The sequence below is a fragment of the Trachinotus anak genome, unplaced genomic scaffold (genome assembly GCF_046630095.1).
Source record: "Trachinotus anak isolate AG129_WGS33_773 ecotype Australia unplaced genomic scaffold, CSIRO_AGI_Tana_v1 ptg000011l, whole genome shotgun sequence".
Taxonomy (NCBI): Eukaryota; Metazoa; Chordata; class Actinopteri; order Carangiformes; family Carangidae; genus Trachinotus; species Trachinotus anak.
In genome coordinates, this window is record NW_027273862.1 from 18,400,373 (window position 1) to 18,425,704 (window position 25,332).

Genomic DNA, 25,332 nt, shown 5'->3' on the forward strand with positions numbered 1-25,332 from the left:
GGATGGATGGGTTAACAAAACATTGGACTTCAACATGTAGGACTGCTGTTCATTTACCACTTCAAACCGACGGTCAAGGTCATGTTTTTTTAATCACAATTGTCCCCAAACCTTAACCATGTGTTTATTGTTGTCACTGTGATGATGACTGTCCCCTAACCTTAGCAGCTTAATCATATTAACCCAAACCACAATGTTTCTTCAAACCTCAACAGAACACCATACTATTAAAACAGATTTTTTTTTTCAACTGTGATTTTTAACAGTTTTGGAAGGCACAGACAAATGTGTTGCTTCGATGTGTCGTTCTAGAGAGCATGGACAAATGATGTATTTTGACATTTAATTTGGAGGACTTGTGATGTTGTAATATCAGGAGATAACATTCACAGACACTACAATTGAACAGTTACTTAAATGTGTAAAAACAAACAAAACAAAACCAAAAAAAAAAAAAAACCCCAAAAAAACAATAAACAAGCAAAACAAAAATTGAAACATTTTTGAGCCTTTATTTTTGGTGCCTGGTGAAAGTAAGCTGGTTTGGTAGCTATTTCCAAAGCATCCTATAAGGTTGAAGATTAGTTTCTTGTATTTCAGGCACCTATTTGCATCATGTTTTTTTAGTGAACACTTTTTTTTGCATTGTTTTGCCCTTCTTCTCATGTTTCATTTCTTTTGTGCAATAAAGGCAGAAACAGAAAACTAATAATTGGTAATACAACCAATTTGATGTTTTTTATGTCAAGTAACCTGTGGAAAAAAAATTGGCATGTATATATACTTGATTGGAAGATTATGTTGGGTTTCGGAAAAATGAAAGAAATAAATTGCTACAGATTTGAGAGAAAGCATAGAAAGTGATGGGTATGTACTAACTAATTTGGGACTAAATGCTGGACAATTGTGGATATGACTGACTGGCAGTAGAGAAATATTAGTCATGAGTTGTGCCAAGGTGTGTGTTGTCCCCTATTACAGTACAACTTAATTTGACAAATGTGTGTGTGCCTGTTTATCTGAGAAGAGTGTATGATTTACAGCACCATTTCAGTGACACGCTGATGGCCGAAGACTTTCTGGGGATAAATCACACACACACACACACACACACACACACACACACACACACACACACACACACACACACACACACGCATATACACAAACCTCCTGCCCACTGCATGGTCATGAAGGCAGCAGCTTCCTATTTTCTAAACTATAAGACACATATTTACACACCTATGCTCTCCACATCTCCAGATATCTAGCTAACAATGCACACAAATCACAAACAGCACATACTCATCATAACTGTAGACTTTCGATTATGATCACATAACTACAGTAGGGCCAGCAGGACATCGGTGAAAGGGTTTATGAGCGTGCTTTCTGTGACAGCCTGTGACCATGACAGGCCATAAATATGACTGTGAGAGGGAGGGAGAGAGAGAGAGACATGGCACACTGACTGATTGCGAAAGACATCTCTACACTGGTGGAATAAAGATTTATAAGCAAACCAGACCAGGACAACAAAAAATCAAAAGTACTCAGTTTGTGTGTGACATTTTTTTAATCATCCAATTAATGAAATGATTGGAAGGCCGTGCATTAGAGCAGTTTAGGTGGTTATGTTGGACCTGTCCAGCCCAATTTAGCCTTCAAATAGTTGAGCATTTTTCATACAGACCTAAATGGACAAATTCAGTCTCTAATTGGGAGTGAAATTAGCCCATTAGAGGCTCTGTTGCTGGCTCTGTAGCAAGTAGGCATAGGTGTGTGTGTGTGGGTGTGGGTGTGTGTGTGTGTGTGTGTGGGTGGGTGAGCTTGCAGAGTATAGCTATGAAGCAGAAGTTTTTAGTGTTTAGCTCTACACAGAAAGGTCATAGACTTTTGAATAAATTATGGACTGTTCAAATTATAAGCAAAGTCACATGGATAAATTCATTTCTACTATCAGACACAGTTCAATCCTCATTACACAGTGACAATTGTCTAAACATTAGTTGCACTGGACCAATTTCGAAGTCAGAGTAAATTAAATTAAGATTTAATTTTGGAATATACATTATATATGAACAGACTGTTAGTTTTCATGGTTTATGTAATGCATTTATTGCCAGAAGGTGTTATTCAGACTAAAAGGGATGGCAAAGTAAATGAACAACTGAAAGAGCAAAATGACTAAAGGATGACTACATGTTTTTGGCACTGGGTTTTTCATTTTTCGACGTGGACAGTAGTAAAATTTTTTGGACCACATCCTCTCATGTCAGAGTTTTTGTGAACTTTCACTTATATGTCAAAAAACATTACTACGACTGATAGTGTTGTTGTTTGTCAGACACAGTTGTGTGTGTGTGGTGGCTTATTGCTTTGGCCCCCTGGTTTTTGGCCCCTCCTGAATCCTAAATCATGTTGATGTCCTTCACCCTTTACTTTCAGCTGTTTCCATGAAAGAATACAGTCATTTTAGTCTGTCCTGACTTCTAGAAACAAAATTACTATTGTGTAACACAGTGTTTGATGTAAACAGATTAGGCACATGGTGTCAGACAGTATTTTTAAAATCAGATAGTATTTTTTAAATCTCTCTTGCTTGGATAGTTGTGAACATGAACAATGGACGTTACACACCCACTACTATGATGCCCTCTGAGGCTATTAAATGTTTAATTCATGAATAAGTAATGAGAAACAAAAGCACAATGAGAAACTGCAGCCTTTAGTCTTCCATGGTTTGGTTGTCTTTTGATCATAATGATCCCACAGGGGATTATATATATAGTGGTGTTGTTCACAGTATGCTGTAAATATAAATACAGAAGTAGGTGGCAACATGATTGTATGCCTAAAAATTAGTTTGCAGCCGTATTTCTATTATCTGCAGGTGTAGAAGTTTTTTTCCCCTGAACATTATGCACAGAGATCCTAATACAGCCTTAAACATCAGCAAATATCAGCTCACACAAAATGCTAAACCTCATGTCCACACAGTAAACTACAGAAACAAGCACAATCTGGTATGGCTAACCGATGTAGTCACACTCACAAACACATAGTTATCAACAGCTTTCTGCTATGCACATAAAAACAGACAAACAAACAAGCTAATGTTCTCATACAAAGCTGATAATCTGGAATTTATTAATGACATTATGTGTTTACGCATCATCTACACACAAGTTTTACGCGTCAGACTGCTGAGCTGAGCTTTGCAGAGTTTCAACACAGAGTTTGTTTCCTGAAGAGCATCAGTGATAGAGCCCATAAATCTGTCCCTGCAGTCTCCTCTGTCGCCTGCATTTATGACCACTCCAGGCTTTATTTATCCATATACATTTTTGTTTCAAGCCTTTTGTGTATTTCATAAAAAATACTGTCATTGTGCTTAAAATTCACATTTCATTCATTTTATTTACCTCCTGTCTTTAATAAAAGAAAATGCTAAATTTCTTTTTAAGCCGGTGCTGCCTCTGTCAAAAAGTCTATCAACTTGAGAATAAAAGATGACTTCAAACAATTAAAGTAAAGAGTAAGCTGAGGACCATTAAGAGCTGAAGAGAAAGCAGAATTTCCAGGTTCTGTTCCCACCAACATTTGTAACTAAGCTAATAACAAAAAATTTAGCCTTGGAACAGAACCTCAACCCCACCTTCATCATATTTAATAATAACACATCATATTTTTAGATAACTGAAAACTACTGAATATTTATGTTTTTAGTGGCCTTTAACAAATCGCATTTCCCATAAACCCTGGATGTTTTTCTGACTAAATGCCACGGCTTGACAGAAGAACTGAGTCCACGAGCAAGTTCAGGGGTCATAGTCAGCTCAGACATGTCTGTAAAAACAGCAGCACAGACGGCTGACCCCTGTAGAAGGTTTTTGACAGCAGAGATTACAACTACATTGGTGACTAAATTACTTTAGAAGAGAGCATTGAGTTGAGTGAGTTTTATGGATATGGATGAAACACAGTAATGATGATACCTGCGTTGCTGCACCTGTGTTTTTTTTTCCCCCAGGGTAGCTGTTTTTCAACTGTTGTTTAAATGTTCTCAAAAAATCAGAAATAAATATCTGCACATCTGAATATGTGACAGGTCTCACATTGTCTTACTGCTGTAATATTTGTTGATTTACAGTTTTTTAGACTGTCATATTGCATCAGATCAGGGCTCCTCATTATTCATCTGATATGTTTTTCATACTGTCTAAATTATATGGATGATGTTTTAATGGTTATTCCCTGACAATATTGTAAGATTTATAATGAAGCAGCACGAATATCTTTATTCTTCTCTCTGGAGCAACATGGATGTTGCTGTGATGATGACTGGATGATACCACTGTTGCATTTATAATGAACTGGAATTCAGTCACCGATTTGATTTCTGTGGTCCCCTGATTAGATATCTAACTCAGGCAACCTGTGTGTATGAATGGTATGTGGACCTGTTGAGATACTTCCCCAGATACCTACTGAAGGTCTAACAGACTGAAATGTTGTAAATGAGTATATGTTACAGCAGTGAGTGAAACAGTGTGCAGTAGTTTATAGGATAGAGAAGAAAAAAATGAGAGAGATGGATTTTTTTCTGTGTATTGTTATCCTGTCAGTCTCAAAATAAAAACTCTGCCAAATTTTCAAATGGCATGTTGACAGCATACAGTAATGATAAAATCATAGCTTATGAGAAATTCGCTATGGTCATTCAAACCACAAGCACACACACAAAATGGTGCTTGTGCTTTTCTTTCAGCTATTGTTAAGCAGCACAAATAGGCTCCTCTCTTCCCCCTCTCCTGTCACATTGCTGCCAATCTCTTTCTACAGCGAACGGTTAGAACCTTGTGTGACATTGCAGTGATTGTGTTTGGAGCAAATGGAGGCATTAGAGGCAGGGTCCACCAGTTTATATTCCACAGTTGACTGAACAACTAGTTCTCTGCGGTCACTTGTCAGGGACTTGAAGCGTAATTGTGGTTTGCACACAATCATGTCAGCCATATTTCACAGCTGAATGAGTTGATACTGCGGCTTGACTGCAGCCACTGCTTCACAGCTCTGGCATGCCTGGCTTATAGCTGCTGAAGACTCACCCAGTGCTTGGCTACTGGGTCCAGGAAACCACCGTGAACAGGCTTTCAACCTTTGATGTCTGGAGGAAGCACATGAATGAAGAGAGGACTGGGAAACTGTTATACAGCTACCGCATGTAGTTCTATAAAACATTAAGATTAGCTTTCCGTGGATGGTGCATTATCACAATAACCATCCAGGACAGTGTTTCTGTGCTGAGCTGCAGTGGAAGGAGAGTAATAAAAACTTTCAACTTAACTTTCAAAGATTAACTCACTTGATTACAGAAGTCTCTTATTAGCTTCAGATTTTCACTAACATTGGAAGTACTTGTAAAGGCTAGTATGAACGGGTGGAATGATTATAGCAACCAAAGCCTCCTTCAGTGTTCATATAGGCACCTGACCGTTACTTTATGACACACCTGAAAAAATTGTGAACATTTCCTTTAACTGATTGGCATCAGATGAGCTGCTTCAAATCTGTCTTAACAATCACTGATTCATTCATCAGCTGCTCGGCTACCAGCTAGCGAGTCAAATCCGGTCAAATGACATTTGTTATTACTTTGCTGATATCGTTACACCAGCACTGTTGTGGTGCTGCAGCTCCCTCCACCAGCAGAACCTTATGTGTGCAAGTTTTTGTTATTGTTTTTAACCAAGATTTAATGTTCATACATGTATTTATTTCCTGCATTCCTGTTGCCCACCAGCGTTGTCTGATGTTACATTGATGTCCAGTCCCTGCTGGGTTAAAGGGGATTTAATGAGGAATCCTCATTGTTCCCTGAAAGAACATATACTGTGGGACCTGCCAGATCATTTACTATCATTTAGTACATTTACCATGGTCAATGGTCAGTTCCTTGACTTAGGTGTCTCTGACTGAAGAATCCAGAAGTTTTGTATGATGTAGACTCAGTACATTTTTTAATTTTCAGAACATAAAATAATTACAAACAGATCATTGTTGTGGTGTAATTTTGGCAAAGTTAATCCTGTCCTGAGATTGTTTTCTCTTCTAAGTTGAGAAGGCAAAATAGGGTGGTGAAGACCAGAGAGTATCCATGTTTGCTGTGTTAATTTAAGTGTGTACATTTCTGTTCTCACAAATGTGTGCATACCTCCATGTCTGTACAGCTTATATATATTATAGCTTATAGCTATCTATATATGAATATATAGATATATATAACAATCCTATCAATATGTATATTGATATCAGAGCAACTCATAAACATCTCACATCATATGGGATGCAATGTATATATTTATAATCTATAATCAAGTTTCAATCACTCAAGTTTTTGTTAGAATAAATATCATAAACAGTTTCAAATGTCCTGGGCCCAAGGTTTCGTTTCATGTAGTGTTCTTTGGTCTGAGCATCTGCGTGATGGGAGTATCACACTGAACTGAACTTGGGCAAATTACTTGGTTGTTATTTTGGTTTTTAATTTCCTATGTGGTTATTACTAAACCAGCAAATTGTCTTTGTGTAAACGATGAATGCCACTATGTGGAGTTGCTCATCATAACTGTGATTTTTATAGATTTTTAGAGTTTTCACAACAGCAGAAGCATTAAATACCCCTTTATGGGTTGAGAAAGTTATCCTGTCTCATGCCAGTAAAACTCACTAAAAAACATTGACTTATCTATAAAATGCATGGTCATGTAACTTTTTTGTGAAAAGTTGACATTTTGAAGATGCATGGTTCAATAAAACCAAACCAACTATTCAAATAATGATGCCAATGGGAGGAGAGCGCACATTTTCTCCTTTTTAGATTTATTTTAAATGACTCTTGGCGACAGTTTTTCTGATGCTATTCAACAGATTTTACAATTTGCATTAGCACTTTTAATTCACGGCTGTCTGCCATCCTGTGTAAATAGGGAGCTGTGAAGAGACTAAGTTGGTATTGCAGTATGCAGTATGTGCACATCTAGACCCACAAATGCACAGCACATGCAGGCACTGTGCACTGAGAGACAACACTAACACTTAGAGGCACATGCTGTGATGCACACATGCATTCACATATACAGACGCAAAAAATTCATGCATGCTGATCCCAGATCAGTCTCTGTGTTTGCACTTGTGCGTGCATCTTCTGTCTCCCTCTTCCTTAGAGGTCTGTTATTCCCTGACTTGACCCAGATGGAGAGGCTTTAGTGGGAGATGTAGCCTACTGCCAACTGAGATGGGCCCCGCAGGACCACCTGTCAGGAGCTGCTAAAGGAAAACAGAGAGACAGGAAATGTGTGTGTGTGTGTGTGTGTGTGTCAGACAGACAGACAGACAGAGATGAAAACAAAAGTGCATACGCGTGCAAATGTGTGAGCTGAGGAAGACTGAGTGAAAGGTGATGTTTTGGGGTGGAGACACAGTGTACAAAGAACAAATCTGGAGGAAACATTGCATGACTTCAAACAAAAGGAAAGCTCTCAAAAATAGCTTTGGGATGGGATTACTCCCATTCACATGCTCTCTGTAGGATTTTATGGTTAGATTTTCTTTTCTCCTCTTTTGAAATATTTTTACAGAGATGGCAGGAGACCTTCCACATAAAGCTCCTATTTTACTCAGGTTTCACCAGCAAGCCCACCCAGATCTGTGTGATTGGTGTTTCGGGCATTTCCACTTATCCCTGCTCCTGTCAGATGTGAAATGGTTTAGGAAAAATAAACAGTAACAGTATGAGAAGAAGATTTATACCAAGGTATAAGTAGTAGCACTGCTGTGATGTGACTGTATGGCACAAGGACAAACATAGAGACAGAAGCTTTAGTTTTGTTTTGATACATTTTACTTGGTCCTCAGCCAAGAAGAAATATTTCCCGTTGCTAGGCAACATCCTTTTGCATCCTTCTACTAATCTTAAGGTTCATTTTGGCTCAGTGTGGATGTTTATCTAAATGTGTTCAAATTTATCTGACTCCAGCTCTGACTCTTCTGTGTTTCTAGTGACAGAAATGTTAAAGGTTCACATGAAATATCACACTGCCTGCAGATCGAAAGAGACTATTTTGTTTGTTTCTTGTTGAATCTTTGTTGAATTGAAATGTGCTTAGTGAGATCCATTGCTATAAATTTGGTTAATTAAGTGTAACAAAAACAAATAGACCCAGCTCCAGCAGCCAGATTAAGCACTATTCTGTGATTGTTAGCTCTTATAAACCATCTCACATTCAACCACAGTGCAAAGTCAGCACTAAATGTTGTATAATTAACCATAAACAGCAGCTGTTGATGTGAGCTCTGTTAACCTGCCCAAAGAGCCGGAGTGTCTTGCTCAGGGACACTTAAGCAGGGTGGATGTCTGCCAATGTGGAGGCTTCACCCCGAGTACTCCTGTTGAAAAGTGGCCTCTCTAAAGCCACCTCGCTGCCAGCCTGAATAAAGAGCGTGTGTTATTTCTTTATACACCAGGCAAGCTGAACGAGAGGGACATTAGTGTGTGTGTGCTTCAGGAGTGTTTTCCCTCTGGTCACAGTTTGCCTGTCACCTCTGGTCAGTTTGCATTAGCACTGCCACTTTCCATCTCCCACTTCTCCTCAGATCACCTCCTCTCTTCTCTCACACTGTGTATCTGCCAAGAATAAATTCAAATCAGAGCAAGAGTCAGAGCATCTTTGCTCTACAACCCAACCGCACTGTTAACAGCTAAAGAAGGGAGACGAGAGTGATTAAAGAAGCCTCTTTGGAGCAGAGATTCACTCCCAGGGGAGCATGCTCACATCACCTCCTCAGCAGTAAAACTTACAAACAGATAGCACTACATGGACAAGGAGCTGGATTGCTGTCTAACTTGGTTTACCATTTCATTGTTCTCCTTCATTGTGTATGTGCATATATTACTGAAGGAGTTTTTTTTTTTTTTCAAATGTAATCATGCTTCACATGACAGGCATCATATAAGTAGTGACATGTTAACTAACTTTGATTATCTAGAAATAAACACATAGCTGGTCAAACCAGTGGTGGAAGCTAACTAACACAAATACTTTACTTCAGTGGTAACTGAACTGAACTTTTTTCATTTACTATTTATTTCAGAGGGAAATATTGTACTTTTTACTCCTTTACATTTACATGGCAGCTATAGTCACTACTTTTCATGCTAAGAAACCTATAATGAACATATGAACTACAATGTATTCATCAGCTTCACTTCAACAAACTACAACATTAAAATACTGTTTACATGTAAATGCATCAGTGATAATTATCTAAGAATAGAATATATAACAGTATAACTGTGATGCCATTTTGCCTGAAAAGTGGTGCATTTACTTTACATTTTAAGTGAATGTTGCAGTATTTTAGTACAGTTTAGATAACAAAGCCTTCACTTCTGATGGAGTATTCTTACTATACTGCTACTTTTACTTAGAGTAAAAGATGTGAGGATTTCTCCCACGATATTTGCCTTCTTAAATTTGCATTACTTAGTTTTCACGATTTGATTTCAGTTTGTCCCACTTCCCCCACTTTGTTGCATTCATTTACTGTGCAAACATCATGAGTCACATTATTACTCATACATTTTACTCAGCTTTATACTTTTAAAACTCAAATTCCCATTCAGATTTGTGCATTTTGTACTATAGGCCACATCTCTGAATCTACATTATTAATTCTTTTATGTTTGTAGAAATAAGAGTGGGTGTAGGTTAACTGTGAGGCCCATGGCATGTACAACTTAAAACCAACCCCTAAACCCTGCTACACTCCCTGCAAATTTTCTTCAGACACACATGGAAAACAATGTCTTTCCTTAAAAATCACGAGTACATGTTTGTAAATAATTATTGCAAATGGCACAAAAATGCCTATGCCTCCCCGAAATCTACTGCACAGCTAAGCTTTAACTTAATTTTGTGTTAACTGTGTGTTAAACTCAGGCTGCTGCAAACCTAATTTCATTCTGCTTATACGCTGACATTAAAGGAGCTGAATTTTGTATCAGCAAAATGAAACAGAATGAGATATGGTTGGCTCCACACAGGGAATCCAAATGATCCACTCACATTTCCGTACAGACTCTCCCTCCCTCTATAGACTAAAGAGGGCGCCCCCCCCCCCAGACAGTTCTCAAAAGCTTTTTTGAATCCCGCTGTCTCCTTCTTTGTGTTGATTCCTCTCCCTTGTTTACCACATTGTTTCTCTCGGCACATAAAACCATACACATCCACACACACTTTTATTAACCATCCTACACATGTGCGTAAAATGACAGGAAGTGACAGGTAAAGGACTGGACAAAGGGATGAGTGGTGTGAGAGAAAGCCTGGGCAGTGTGTGAATGAACACAGTTGGCTGGGTGAACAGGAACCTTTTGGCTCGAGATAATGCCAGATGAATGATGGCCTCCCCTAAGGCCCTGAGAGGCAGGAAGTGTGGCTCCATATTAATTAGAATATGAATTAGATAGACTCCCTTATCTGATGGCTCATAGGAGTGAGAGCAGCATGATCCAGGCAGCAGCAGCAGAGGTGTTTCAGCAGATAGTTAGAGCTCAGGTCACGTTGCTCTCCTTCAATCCAAAATAAAATGTATAAGAGTAGTTGCCTAATGTTATATTTTAGCTCATTTACTTTTTATAGAGTCATATTTATAGAGAAAGACACAAAAACACAACAGAAAGAAACATTGCCTAAGACTTCAATATAAGGACCTGTATCTCAATGCCGTATATCAACATACAAAATTGACTATTAAAGTTTCATTGGAAAGCTTTCAGAAGAGTGTGCAGAATACAGGCCGTCTCGGGTGGTCTCTGACCTTTTAATTGATATGTAGAAATATTGGAAAGTTGATTTGCATGTCGAAATGTTGAAAGGTGAGGAGCAGTAAGTACATATATCTTACTGGTGCCACAACTGCTGGCATTGATATAATACTGGCTGATGGATATTAACACATTTAATCACCCATCATTAAAATCACTGAACAAAACTATTGTCTGCTGTCATGTCAGCAGCTCTGTGGAGCTGCACTTCACCTAAAGAAGTGCTTTATACATGACATGCCGATCTGAATGCTCCCATTCGCCAATTAGCAGAAAGTACAACTGCCATTAGCTTTGCAGGTATTTAGTCATAAACCAAAGAAGTGGACAGATTAGAGTTTTTAACCAGTTGAAGGTGCTATAGGAGACACTGAATCCCCAAATGTTATGCTAATCCAATGGTTGTAGACATATAGCACTCAAAACTGCAAATGTCAAACCACTTGTGAATCAATGCAAACAGCAAATTTAGTCCTCTGGGGACTGTCTGTAAAAAATGTGATGGAAATCCATGCAATAGTTATTGATATATTTCAGCCTGAACCAAAGTGATGGACCAGCTGATCAAACAACAAAGCAATGCCTATATGTTGCTAATAAACAGGATAAAAAGAGAAAAGACATAAATAGACAGAACGTCCCATGGAAAATGCTCAGTTTAAGTCAGGAGGTGACAGGAGATCATTTTAGACTGTTTTTATGAAATCGTTTCAATAGCATTTTATATTCTTTCATGGCATAGGTTGCTTAAATGTATGGTGTTTTCTATGTATGACTACTTGGATCTATGTAGCTGGCTTAGGTCCACTGTGTTTTGGAAGTACCACGTTTCAGCACAATCCAGGAAAAAGCTGCCATATTTTGTCAGAGGAACCACACAGTATAAACTGAATATACTTCCTAGTTTGTCCCTTTTAAACCAAGATCAGACAGTTTTGTTTACAATCAGGTCACAGCCTGCACTGTGCCTTGTGTGTAACAGATTTTAGTTTTTTACAACATATACCTCCATGGAGACGTCATCCTTAATGTTCATTGAACCACTACAAGGAAGAAGCATCTTTTACAAAGTTCCTGCTGTACTTCTGTGTGGTGTTAGTGTCCGCTGGGACCAGGTTCATTATGAGCCTGTCTCATTATAGCAGCCCCTCCACCAAGAGCCAACTGAGGGTGGGGGAGGAGGGCAGCAGAGGCAGAGGCTCCTTGTTTTAGTCCTTTAGAGGTCAGTGGTTGATTAAATGTTGAGAAGTGGAGGTTAATCAGCTACTGACTCTCAGGGTGATACTGTCTTTCATGGTCTGTTTTAATCAATAAGTGTAAGCACTGGCATAGAGATGAACTCCTCACACAGAGCACTCTTACTTCCCTTACTGCCTGTCTAACTATCTATTATCTATCCTCTCCTCATGAGGATGTTTGGAAGTAGAAGGCTATCCTTAATATGTACATACACATTAATAAAAAGTCAAAAGGTTAAACTCAAAAAGTACTCTCAACATGTAAGATGTAGTTTCACACGACGCAGGCCTGATGTCCAGGCTTCACATCTCATCTGCCAATAAAAGGTGTTGGACTGAGAGTTCCGCATGACGTCTCTAACCACAGGAACTAATCCATCACATCCTGCAGAGATGCAGTCTGACTTGCTGTCAACATGACTGCACATCAAAGCCTATAAAGCCAAGAGGCGAGGTGTGCTTTTTTTTTTTTTTTTTACAACTCTCCTCTCCTAGTCTACTTCTGCAGAAGAAAATCCAAAACCACATCTGGTGTTCTTACATGACTACATTAGATCTAATCAGCAGCATGACTGCTTTTAATGCTGTGATCTCTGTTGTATGTCTGACAAAGGTCGCTGCCGAAGCATCACCTCTTAGTGCTGACAGTGTGCGGAGGAGTCCACTATCTTACTGTGAAAATATTTGGTGTGACTTCATTGTCCCAAGTGTCCTGTTATCACTTCATTTTACAGAAGGAAGATGTTCTCAAAATGCCACTTCCTTGCGAACTGAATCTTTCATCAGTGTTTTTATGGTTTCTGCAAATGTGTTTGTGTTTGTGTGTGTGTATCTCTAAACACATATGGAGGAGGTTTAAAGTGATCTGTGTGCCTGTGATGAAGCTATTCCCCAGCAGGATTAGGAGTCTGTGGAAGTCGTTACATCTGGTTTAGTGTGATGTCCCCTGGGTTCTGCTGCCGAGAGTTACTATCAACACCTCCACTGTTTATTTGGACCGGCACTGAACTCAGGGTCACTCAACTCCTAACACAACTAATCCTGGTGATGAGGTCCGAACACATACACACACACACACACACACACACACACACACACACACACACACACACACATACACACCCATATGCACACATGCATACATAAATATTACCCCATGGTCCTTGGTTGGAGGAGGGAGCTGAAAGGTAAAAAGTGGCCTCAGTTACCAGTGGGAACCAATGAGAACCAGCTGTTGCGACCCTGGAATTGCTTTTTTTGTGTGTTTATAAAGTCAGTGGGAGGCTGCCAGGAGAAACACTTTGTGTCCTTTACTAATTGTAGCTTAACCCGCAGGTTGTGTGAATTTCAGCATATTTTTACATTACTAAAAGCAGCAGAACAATTTGCCAGATTTGGAAGCTTCTAAAGCCAATATATCATATTGTTTCCCTTTGATGAATATTCATTAATAATCTCTTACTGTCCTTAAAGTGTCTTTTGTTCACAGATGTTTCAGAGCTCTGAGGGGGCCCGAGGATTGATATACAGTATCAGAGGGAAACTGCCACCGCGGGTTTGTGATCTGCTGAGCAGCAGCGAAAACAAAACAACATTACTTCCATCTCTTGTGGCTCTGGGATAATTGAAAATAAATAGTGTTGTGTTGCAGTACTGCTGCAGACTAAATACTAATTTGTGCTGCAGTCAGAGGATTCTCCTTTCCCTCTGGTCAAGACTGCCCTATCCTTGGTTAGTTTGCCCTGAGGCACCCCAGAGGGTTATACCCCAGCTATAGTTCATGATGTATTTTCAAAAAAGGCTTCTTTAAATGTTGTCACACCACAAAAGCCTAATCTGATATACAGGTAATGTGTATATTGTCTAGACCTATAACCTATTGTACTTCAGCTTTAGGTCACACATTACAAATGAAATGTTCACACATTCATACATTACTGCTCAAAATGCTTCTGAAAATGTCAGTTTATGATATATAGCATCAAACTTGCATTAAATATCATTGTATTTTATAATACTTGGTTTATATTGAACCTTTTACTGCTCGCTGCTGCATCAGTCCAGGTTCCTCAGTGAGGGGCTTATCTCTGAATCGTGCTTCTTCAATAAGTGGGGGTGATAAATGAGCTTGTTTTGTTGTTGTTGTTGGTGGGGGTGGTGGCAGCACAGACAGATGGGAACAGCTTTAGAATACAGGGACGAGATGTGTTTGAATGACAGGCTGGCAAGCGTCTATTTTTGTGACGTGTTTTAGACAGTTTCAATGCAGTTTACTGGAATTGTTGAATTGACAGCAGTCAGTTAGCTTAGCTTAACACAAGGCTGGAACCTGTTAGCCTGGCTCTATCTAAAGGTAATAAAATCCACCAAAGCTGATGAAACATTAAATCATGTTTGTATTGTGCATGTATTTAGCAGTCTTCCTCCATCCTGCCTTGCTGACACATTTGCTGCATTTCTTGGCACATTACCACCACCTGTGGATCAGTAGAATAATGTGAAACCATTGCACATCCCTGTGCTTGCGTCCCCATATGTGAGAACAAAATAAATGGGCACACACTTGTACATATATTGCCATAAGATCGTACCCCTCTCAGTGCAGCTAACTGCACCTTTCCAGCTCAGATAGGAGTCAGACTCACCAGTCTGATCTTTTTATCAGCACATATTCTTCATCCAAAACATCATCCTTTTTCTCTGCAGCCTGAAGAACTACTGCAGCCGGATGAAGGATAGGAAGAGACAACGCTAAAGGCAAATGACTCTCACCTCACTGACAGTTATGGAGAATTACAGTGATACACCTGAACCCTGGGTCTTATATTGTAATCTATGACTGTCTGTCATGGAGATGGATGGTGATTGTATTGTGGTGTATTGTCCTCCGCAGTGAGTGCTAAACGATGTGATGATGACATGCAGTGTAAATCTGCATCGGCACGACCGAGTGGCGTGTGCATGGCTTTTTTATTGTGTGTGTGTGTGTGTGTGTGTGTGTATGTGTTTTCCTGTTTGGCATGCAGAGGGCAGCACAGCAGTAATTAATGAGTAGCAGCTAAATGGTGCTATGTGATCCTACATGGTAATGAGAAGGCATTGGTGTGGGGCCAAGCGTGACAATCAGCTCAGCAGAGCGAAAGCATTGGGGACACACAGGTGACACCCACCCCAGGAGAGGACGACTCAAAAGGCTTTATTGTGGGACTTTTTGCCATTGTTGGATAAAATTACAATTTGCCTGTTGTGTAGTAATTCCAGATGAATAAGTTTGGTGGCACAGACTTAGTTTTTTCATCATATCCTTTTAAATTGGCATGATATTATGGTGGCTCACTCCAGCACAGCACTTTCATAAAGAGAGATTGTTTTCTCTTCAGCTGAAACTGCAGCTGGTTATTGTAAGAGACACAGCATTGTGTCCGACTGGCTCAGCTGGCAACAAGACAAACCCATAGAGGTTTCATTAAAAAAAAACAACTTATCGCCTGTGTGTCAGAGAAGGAGCTTTTAGTGTCACTGGTTTGTGTGTTACAATATCGTCGTCGTGATAATTCTTGCCATGGCATCATTCAGCCTAAACACCCCTGCACTCCCAAGTGAAGTAATGAAGTTGCTTTGTGCTTGTTGTTCACTGATGCAGAACAGCACTCAGTAATCAATAGTATATGAGTCGGTATGAATGTCGGGACAGAAGTTCAACCAGTGGTGACAGAATTCCTCTGCAATACCAAACTAATTTTCATACTGAAAAGCAGTCAGATTTTCCTGTTGTATCCTGCATAAAAAAGGCATAAATCCTAGTTGGCAGTTGAAACTAGTTTGAATATTTTAAAATTTAAAGCTAACCTTGCATTAGTGATATTTATTTTTTATGTCTTTACAAATATAAATTGGGTAATTAAAAAAAAAACAAACTGAATGAATAGAAACACTGTTCATTCATTTAAATGGATCCATATCTGCTGTAGGTAGAGTCCATCAGGCTGGGTTAGGGACTCAAGTCATGTGCACATAGACACTGTCACACTTCATCACATTATAGAGAAAATCAGTCACATAGCAGCATCTAATTGATAAAATGATTCATATTCTGTCCAGGTGATGATTTGATACTGCTTTCATATGCAGAGTAAGTTCACTTGATAGACATGACACAAATGTTGGTAATTGCTGTGTAAATGAAGATTTTTTTACTTTTTTTTACTTGTTTTTTACCAAGAGTCAGCATGGTCTGGTGTTTTATAATTAAGCTAAAACTGTAAACTGTTTACATTGATGTATGGATATACAAAACAACATTTTTTTTTATTGCTGGTGACTTTGCAAAACATGCAATTTTCCCCTTTATTACTTACTTACTGAAGGAACTTTAAGGTTGTAAATATCCTCTAATCCCACACTGCCAGACATTATCACACATAATTGTTATCTATCTGGAAAAATTGTTATATTTAAGGGGTTTTAAATAATGCTGGTTTCAACATTTTTTGGATGCACAGCACAAGTTTGTAATGGTCCCTGAGGTTGTCAGTGAAAATCAAGATTTTATGACAGTAAAACTTTCAGGTCCACAAGTCATAATTTAGTCAAAACAAATAGTTTGCAATGATAAATGAATGAAAGTAGTGAGTAAATAATCACTGAGGTTTAAATTGAGTAATTACATGGTAACTACAGAGTAACTACATGGTTCTTTCAAGAAATTATTAGGAAATAGCGGTAAAATGTGTCGTATATTTATTCATTTTATAATGCGTATGACAAACAGTCTGTCAGGGCCACGTTACCTCATCTGTCCTGCTGTTTTGACTACATCAGGTCACTGCAGAGCTCAGTGCTGTTTATGGAGGACTGATTTTATTCTAATCAAGCAGAGAACCAGACAGCTGATATCCCATTCAAATGAAATGCTAATTAATCAAATCTACACATCATCACCACCAAATCACCATGGGACTAGTGAGTCTCGTTCTGTCTGTCCCCACTCATGCATGTCTCTGTCGCTGTCTGTCAATAGCTGTCTCATTTCATTTCTTGTTTTTTCTGTGTTGTTTGCATTTTTCCTTCACTCTTTTGTCAGACCCACAGAGGCTTGCTCCTCAAGCTCACCCATCAGCCTCTCAATCTTTCAATTTTCTGCCATGGTGAAAGGCATTTAAACTTATCACTCCATCTGTTTATTACATGCCACCTCCAGTTCCTGCACTGTTCCGCCCCCTTGTCCCTCTCTCCTCCTCTCCATCTGTGTATGTGTGTTCTCAGCAAGCTTCATATCTGTCTGACTGCTCTTTAATGTCCTCCACCAACTCCCGACCTTTTTCAACACAGTTGTAAAAGAAAACTTTGAAATAGGCTATTATTGTGATTTTTAATTAAATTGAACAATTATGAGCATGTGGAGCCCAGTCATCATGTTCCCACAAACCCAAGAGTTGTGGCCTCCTTGCAGAAAATGTTGGTGCCTGGTTTGTAATTTCCCGGACAGAGAGGGCTGTTTGTCTGTTGTCGGTTTTTGAACTATTTCTGTTAAGCTTGACCCGTAATTTAAAGCGCCCCAAACAGCAGCCGTATTTCTGCTAAGCTAGGAATTAAAAGGAAGCCTTTAACCCGATGAATAGAGGCAAGTGAGACGTTTGGAGTGAAAGTACACTAGACTTAAGCTGCCAACTCTGCCAGCTTGGGGTGTAGAGAAATATTAGCTCTGCGGCGTTATTGGGGTGTTAGAGTGTGTGCATGTGGATCTGTGACTAACTGTGGGTGGAGAATTTCCATCTGTCAATAAACTGTTTCTTGTGTCATTTGGTGGAAAGCCTCTCTGTAATTTTGATTTCTCTCGTCTTCAGACTGTGGAGGTCTGAGGGAAAACAGGTTATCGATTTCTCTTGACATCACTGCTCATTTCCTCTTCCTCTGAACTGTGATTGACGATTGATTAGCAGAGTGCACTGTGCCTCTGGAATTACAGCAGCTGTCACATGCACTATCAGAAAGAGTGTTGAATCAGTGTTAGTGAGCAGCAACGTTTTGATATTATACTGTCCTTCTTTCTCTCTCTCTCTCTCTCTCTCTCTCTCTCTCTCTCTCTCTCTCCCTTTCTGTCTTCTTTCTCTGTCACAGATCACATTCTTCATGCTGCTGTCAGCAGTGTGTGTGATGCTCAACCTGGCGGGCTCCATCCTCTCCTGCCAGAATGCTCAGCTGGTCAACTCTCTGGAAGACTGTCAGCTGGTGAGACCAACTGGACCTTAACTCATGCACTCTCCAAGTTTATACTCCACACTTGAAAAAGTGTGAATGATACACATGTAGTCAAGTCAAGTCAATTTTTAATTATGTAAAGCCAAATCACAACATAAATGATCTCAAGGCTCTTTTCAAATAGAGCAGGTCTAGAATGTCTCTTTGTAATATTACTTACAGAGACCCAGTAATTCTCATCAAGGGCGGGCACTTGGCAACAGTGGCAATAATGATAATAGTAACAGTAACAGCAACAATAATAATGCTAATGATAACTAAGATACAGCTACTACTAAAAATTATTATTTTGATTAATTTAGCAACAGGCGTTGAGCAGGATCATGGATCATGGGGGTGGTAGACTCTACAGCTCCGGAGGCTGGAGGACCTGCAGAGAGTAACAGGATATCTCCAAAGTCACAACCCTACAACTTAATCTTTCCAGTGATATCAATATCTCCAACTTGAGCTTCAATGCTGCAGATTTGCCAAAACGTACTGAAAAAAAAACTATTTCAAATACAACACATGGCATGCACTGTATTACTGGCACATCATTACTAACACATGTAGTGACAATGCCATAAGCCTAAGTAAATAAAGATGAGAACAGCCCAGGGTACGGAGGATTCATCGCTGGAATGACTTGGATCACTTCAGAAGCTGTGAGATGTCACTTTAAGTGCACAGCTTGAATGTTGAATTTTGTTGTTGCAGTGTTGTCTTTCATATCAACAGTCAAACCAGTAATCATGAAGTCAGTGAGTAATAGGCATCTGTCATCTGCATGTGAGTCCACATTTACAGCACCTTTTCTCTCAGCAAGCTACAGAACTGAGTCAGCACCAAAAGTGAGCTGAACTATTTGTCTGTTAGTGACTAATAGCTCGTGACTGTCACCTCCATGTTCGCCAGAGCTGAAGTGAGCTAAAATACACACAAACAACTTTGAAAAAATACTCCATCCATTTGGTATTTCACTCTCAAAAGACAGCAGACTCAAAAGAGACAATTTCAAAAAGTGGTCAATACTTATGCAGCAGAGGCCAAGATTTCCTCACTAAATGGTACATTCACACGTACAGTACAGATACATGAGCATGAGCCCTTAGTCTGAAGCACTTTTATGTAGTTGAGTGGATTAGAAAGCAGCTATGAGCTTCCATTTCGCAAGGTGACTAAAACAAGTTCAGTTGGATTTTGCTAAGTTGTAGTTTCCATCAGAGACATAAACTTAAACCTTTCTCAACTTCCCACATTGTGACTGTAGCAACTTTGGTGTTTTGAGATTCAATTCATAACGAATGGCATCCTGTCTGTTGTCTCTTAAGTACTTGAGTCCATATGGATATATATATATATATATATATATATATATATATAAATGTGGCATTAGTTCCAACTATGAGATGCACCTAAAACACTGGATCATACATTTTCGCGTCTTTTTGTCTGACTGCTGTGAATGACCACCAAACAGCACGGCTCTAGTCTGAAACACAGGCTTTCTGTATGTCTAACATGTTTTAATCAGGAAATCTCACTGATAGTGAGATCTCTTTTTCAAGAGAAACATAAGAACAAGAAACATTCATAGTCAGACATCCACATACACGGCATATGAGGGCAGACAACTACAATCAAGCCACAGATAGAGTTAATAAAAAACAATTAACAAGTCACAAAAACATAAAAGATGTGAGGTAGTTTGGAGGCTAAGGAAGTCCATCCAATTGTGATCCAGAGAGCAGTGATAAGTACAAAATTTGTCATTAGTATTAGAGTAAAAGTGTAGTAGTGTAAAAGTGTAGTAGTGTATATGTTACAAGTTTTTGTTATCAAGTAAAAGTCCAGAGAACCAATGGTAATATTGTCTCATTGTCTTAGACTCTATGAAGTTCCTCCAGAGTCACAGAAGACAAGTGTTCCACAGACTGAGTAGGACTCCCTTTGTCGGTTTACTGTCGGTTAATGTGTGAAATTGATGGAATTCACTTTTAAACTAAATCGAAATCCTTTTCACAAGTTGTTTCTCTGGTGTTTTCGACCGCGGTGAAAACAGGAGAATCCAGCACACTTCAAAATAGGCTTACTAAGCTTTTTCTGCTTGTAGTTGTTGATCAGAAGTACTTGGACACAGAACATTCAGACTTCACATTTTTATAATGAGATGCAAAGCTGATTTTTTTAAGTCGATTTTACAGCTCCAGGGGTTCTGATCTTCTTCATGACTGAAGAAGCCCCTTGTGACTCATCCAGCACCCAACCCACTTACCCGACCACTTCCGCATTAGCAGCAGCTTTTCTCCTTATGCAAGCCAAGTAGACCAACTTCACTGCTTTGTGTGGCTCCCCAGAGATCGTCCCCCAGTTGTGACTGAAATATTAACATTCCTCATCTCCTCTCCCCAATGTAATTAACCCATACTTGTTGGGTTCATGTCCTGCTTTCTCTCAATCTGGGACACATAGCAGAGGTATGCTCTACCTCGATCTCTCCCTGGGTAGCTCCTCATATCTTACAGTCTTTGTCCTGCTGTACAGTTATGATGTGAAGCTGCCTTTTTCAGTCACAATACATTATTATTCTCACGTGTCTTTAGTGACATACTTTCATTTCATATATAACCTCCTGTATAACCTCCACAATGTTACTTTTAGGAGAAATAACTTCAGAACACAAAGCTTAGGTCTGATCTGTGCCTGCATGTTTGTGTGTGTCTCTGTTTGTGTGTCTCTGTGTGTGTGTGTTTGTGTATGTGGCGTTCATGCATGAGTGCGGATGTATGTTCCCCCCTCCTCCCCACCAGCTCAAGTTTGACAGCGATGGAGTGTGTGTATGCTGTGAGCTACAGCAGCAGAGTTCAAGCTGCAACAACCTGGGAGAGACGCTGAAACTGAATCCACTGAGGGACTGCAATACCATACGCCTACGTCTCAAGGTGGGTGGGAGTGAGCATGTGTTTGTATAGTGCCGGATGTGAGAGCTTCGATATTTTCACATGTAAAAAAAAATTCATTTTGTATATGTTGGACTCAAATCAAGTCTTTAACTGACTGTTCTGCAAATCAAACTACATGTAGGAATTGTGTTGCAGCATCTAAATTGTCTGCACTGGTAGCTATGGTAACAACATCATACACTGAGTAGATTTTCAATTCATAGGAAACAATGTGTCCTCTTGCTTTTCAAATCGTAGTCTCTTGTCACAGCATTAAGTCATCTGTTGCACCCATTAATAATGGTACATGTTGATATGTGTAGTAGGGTTGGGCGACTGGATGAATATATCGACAACTGGCCATTTGCTCCATCGCTGGCTGGTTTTTTGGGTGGCGATTTTTTTGGGTGATTTTTGTCTTTTTATTTTGCTAATTTAAGGGTTTGCCTCCTTCAGAATTCAACTTGGTAAATAATTAACCCTGTAAGGCGCAAGTGTGCACTAATAGGAATCAAGAGTTGGAGTTGAGCTGTAATATGTACATTCTTGTAGCACTGATTTCCATCTTACACAAAATAGAGCAGTGACTAAATGACATTTAAGCTGTCTTTATAGGTTGCTGTCCAATTCATGAATCACATTTGAGAACTACACCAAAAACTGGATGTGCGGTTGTGCACCATGATCATCTAATAGCATGTTGTCCTCATCTGTTTGTTCATTTGAAGACTGCAAGTGGAGATTTCTTCATCTGATGTGTCAGTTTTAAAACCAAAATAATCCCAAACAGGTGATCTATGATTGTATTCGCTGATTGCATGAATATATCAGCAACTGGCGATTGCTGATATATTCATGTGATATAACATATCGCCCAACCCTAATGTGCAACCGTGTTTCAGTGGCACTCTGTGATGTCACTATTGTGGGTGATTGTTTTAAATCAACTGGAGTGGATTTTTTAAAAATTATTCAGACTTTTGGTTTGCCACAGAAAGAATAAAATCAAAGGATCATTTATCAATATTTAAAATAAAACTCTTAATATGTTCTTTGTTTCTAAACAACTCTACCTGCAGCTCTGGAGGCTATGGCTCAAATACGGAAGAAACTCCAAAAGCCAATTATAACATGCAAAATTTTCATGAGTGCAAGGGCATGGGAATTGGAAAAAATCAATCTGCTCTGTCCCAGCTTGGTAGAACTCGAGGTTTTAAAATTAGCCATCTAAGCGCACAAAGTCTTGCTCCCAAAATTGGTCAAATTAGGCTATGCTTGTGCAGATAGACACACTAATGTCATAAAATCGGTAAAAACAAAGATGCTTGTTATATCATTGCAATAAGGCTTGGTCTCTATCAACTAATTGATGAACTGAGTAACATCCGCGGTTCAGTCCTTGACCTTATATTTATAAATATGCATACATTGTCTGGAGTAAATCACACCACTGTATCAGATCACTTACTTATTTTTACTGTTAGAAAAACTGTCTGTCTCAAAAACACCCCAGTTAAAGGATGATATTCGCAATATTGACTGTATCAACAAACAAACTGTCACTTGAAAACCTTTAACAGTTCTATGATAAAGTGGAGACGACACACAAAAGATATACCACTGCCCACAAGTTACAGTCTCAGATGGATTGACATTCAACATTAACAAATTTTGTATAAACATTCGTAGTCCCCAGAGCATGAATCCTACCTGATTTTGGTGATCCTTTAACATTTCCACAATCACCACCAGCAGACTCACTTGTGTTTTTTTAGTGAAATATCCCAACAACTACTTGGCGGACTGCTTGGCTCCTCCTCAGGATGAAGTTCACATAACTACTTTATTTTTGTCCAATATTTTTATGTGTGTTATAGTGCTAATTAGCTAATGTTAGCATACTAAATCATTTAAGTAAGACGGTTAACATTATACCTGCTAAACATCAGCATGTTAGAATAGCTACTGTGAGCATGATAGCTTGCTGACATTAGCATTTTGGTGAAAGCAGCGATGTACCTTATAGTGCAGCCTCAAAGAGGCACTGGCATGAACACAGACTCTACCAGACTAGTCTTGTTACTTCTCTGATAATACCATTATATACAACGTAGCTTGTGTAACAGTCAGAAGTTGTTTGAACTGATGTCTTCGAGTTTACATCTCTCACTGTGTAAAATATCCCATGTGAGAACAGTCAAATGAGATAAAAAAATACAAAACAATGTAAGTGCTCAGTCTCAGATTAATTGGGCAGGAAGTGGAGAATGGCAACAGCCTTGTCTTTCCCCAAGAGGCAGACTTTTTAGTATGCAGTGTGTATCTAGTGAGGGCTGGTGCATGATCTCGGTAGATTATCTTGACTCAGAGTGTCTGCAGGAATGATATACAGTATGTGCTACTGTGCCATTATTGGATAACGATAATCATATCCATTCATTTTATGTCCCTGATTGATTATAAAACATTGATAACCAAATAAAAGACTTCTTAGGATGAAGCATGCTTATGAAAAGAGGAAAGATCAAGCACATTTGTCACTGTGATCATAGCTCATTAAAAGAGATATGGGAATTGGTGCTATAAACCTTTATTAAGTGCCAAAGTGGTCAGATGTGTTGAATTATGTGTAAGAGGGAGCTGTCACGCCCCAGTCCCCAGAGTTCTCGGCCATTTCACATGGCTGTTAGGCTTTTGAGCCTAATGAACTTGGTCCAGCTCCCATCTTTGTCACGAAAATACAAAGCACATGGGGAGTACTGAATTATCAAAGCACGTGGACTAAGTAGTAGACCCCCATTTCTTGCTTATTTACTCATTGATCACTCATTCACTTATTTTTATCAGCAACAAAAGGGAAATTAGTATTATCCTCATTGCTGCTTATATGTGTCATTTACCCTTTGCTAGCACATTTAATTTCCCTGTTCTCTTTCTTTTCATTATACTGCCTGGGGTTGTAAATAATCAGTGGGAGGGAGAACTGACATAATTTGTGATTTCCTGTAAGGGGGCAGATGTGTAACCTTTCTGTGTAACTGACTGGCTTGGGGCAAGGTATCTTCTAGAGGTTAAATAGCTGGTGAGCAGGCATGTAAAGCAGTTCCTCTAGAGGTGTCATTACATTTGCCTCGTAGGATTTATTATGTCATTATGTACATTGTGGTCACAAGGGAAATCACAGAAATGCACCATCTCACATCTGCAAGGCACATGGATTACCGTAACAAAAAATTAGCTCAGATGAAGTCATAATGAATATTTCTTGTTTTAAAAGATGTTTGCAGTTTGAACTTGTGATCTCCAGCTTTGCTGTTAGAGAATTTGTTTGGAAAAACTACATTTACTGCAGTAAACCTTAGAACACATGACAAGGAAACACTTACACACAGGTTGGTTTGTGCTGTGTACAGTAGGCTCAGCTTTATCTCAGGAAGGGGCCTTCACAGTCAAAGCTGCACAGAAGGAAAGGTAACTGAGTGACAGAGAAAATATTTCAGTCAGCCGCCTTACATGCAACTTTTTTAGTATGTGAATACAGTGAATGCACAGAGCTGCTGTTATGCATCAAACTGTCTTCCTGTCTTACTGGCCACGTTCTCAGACATTTTATCAATTTGTATTCTGAGCAAACTATTAGACATTGGTCTAAATCACAGTGAAAGACATGAGATGGTATCTTTTGTTAATCTCTATACAAACTTCTTTGGAGTTCAGAACAGACTACTGACCTTTTTGGTTTGGTTTGGTTTATTGGCAGTATTGTAATATATTTCTAAAATGCATCACATCACACTTTTTCAGGGATAGAATGATAAAATTCCAGATTTTCTTCCATCTTTGTCCCTTGTTTTTAGCAGTAGGGTCAGTTACTGTATTTCCTCTCACAGAGGTGCAGGACACATATGCATGTCAGCAGCCAGCTGGAGATGAGTTGTAGTCTTTGAGTCTTTTTAAACATAGATTTGAGATGACATTAGGATCATCAATCCGTCTTTGTCAGCACCAGTAGCAGACT

At 39.2% G+C, this 25,332-nt stretch overlaps 1 protein-coding gene across 1 annotated transcript in view; it reads left to right on the forward strand.

Annotated features, from left to right (window-relative positions):
• fam189a1 (family with sequence similarity 189 member A1) overlaps window positions 1-25,332 on the forward strand; it is an 84,225-nt gene that overhangs the window by 46,590 nt on the left and 12,303 nt on the right. The window contains exons 3-4 of the mRNA XM_071490024.1: window positions 18,250-18,360; window positions 21,183-21,314. Of these exons, the coding sequence (XP_071346125.1) occupies window positions 18,250-18,360; window positions 21,183-21,314 (243 nt within the window). The remainder of the gene's footprint in view (window positions 1-18,249; window positions 18,361-21,182; window positions 21,315-25,332) is intronic.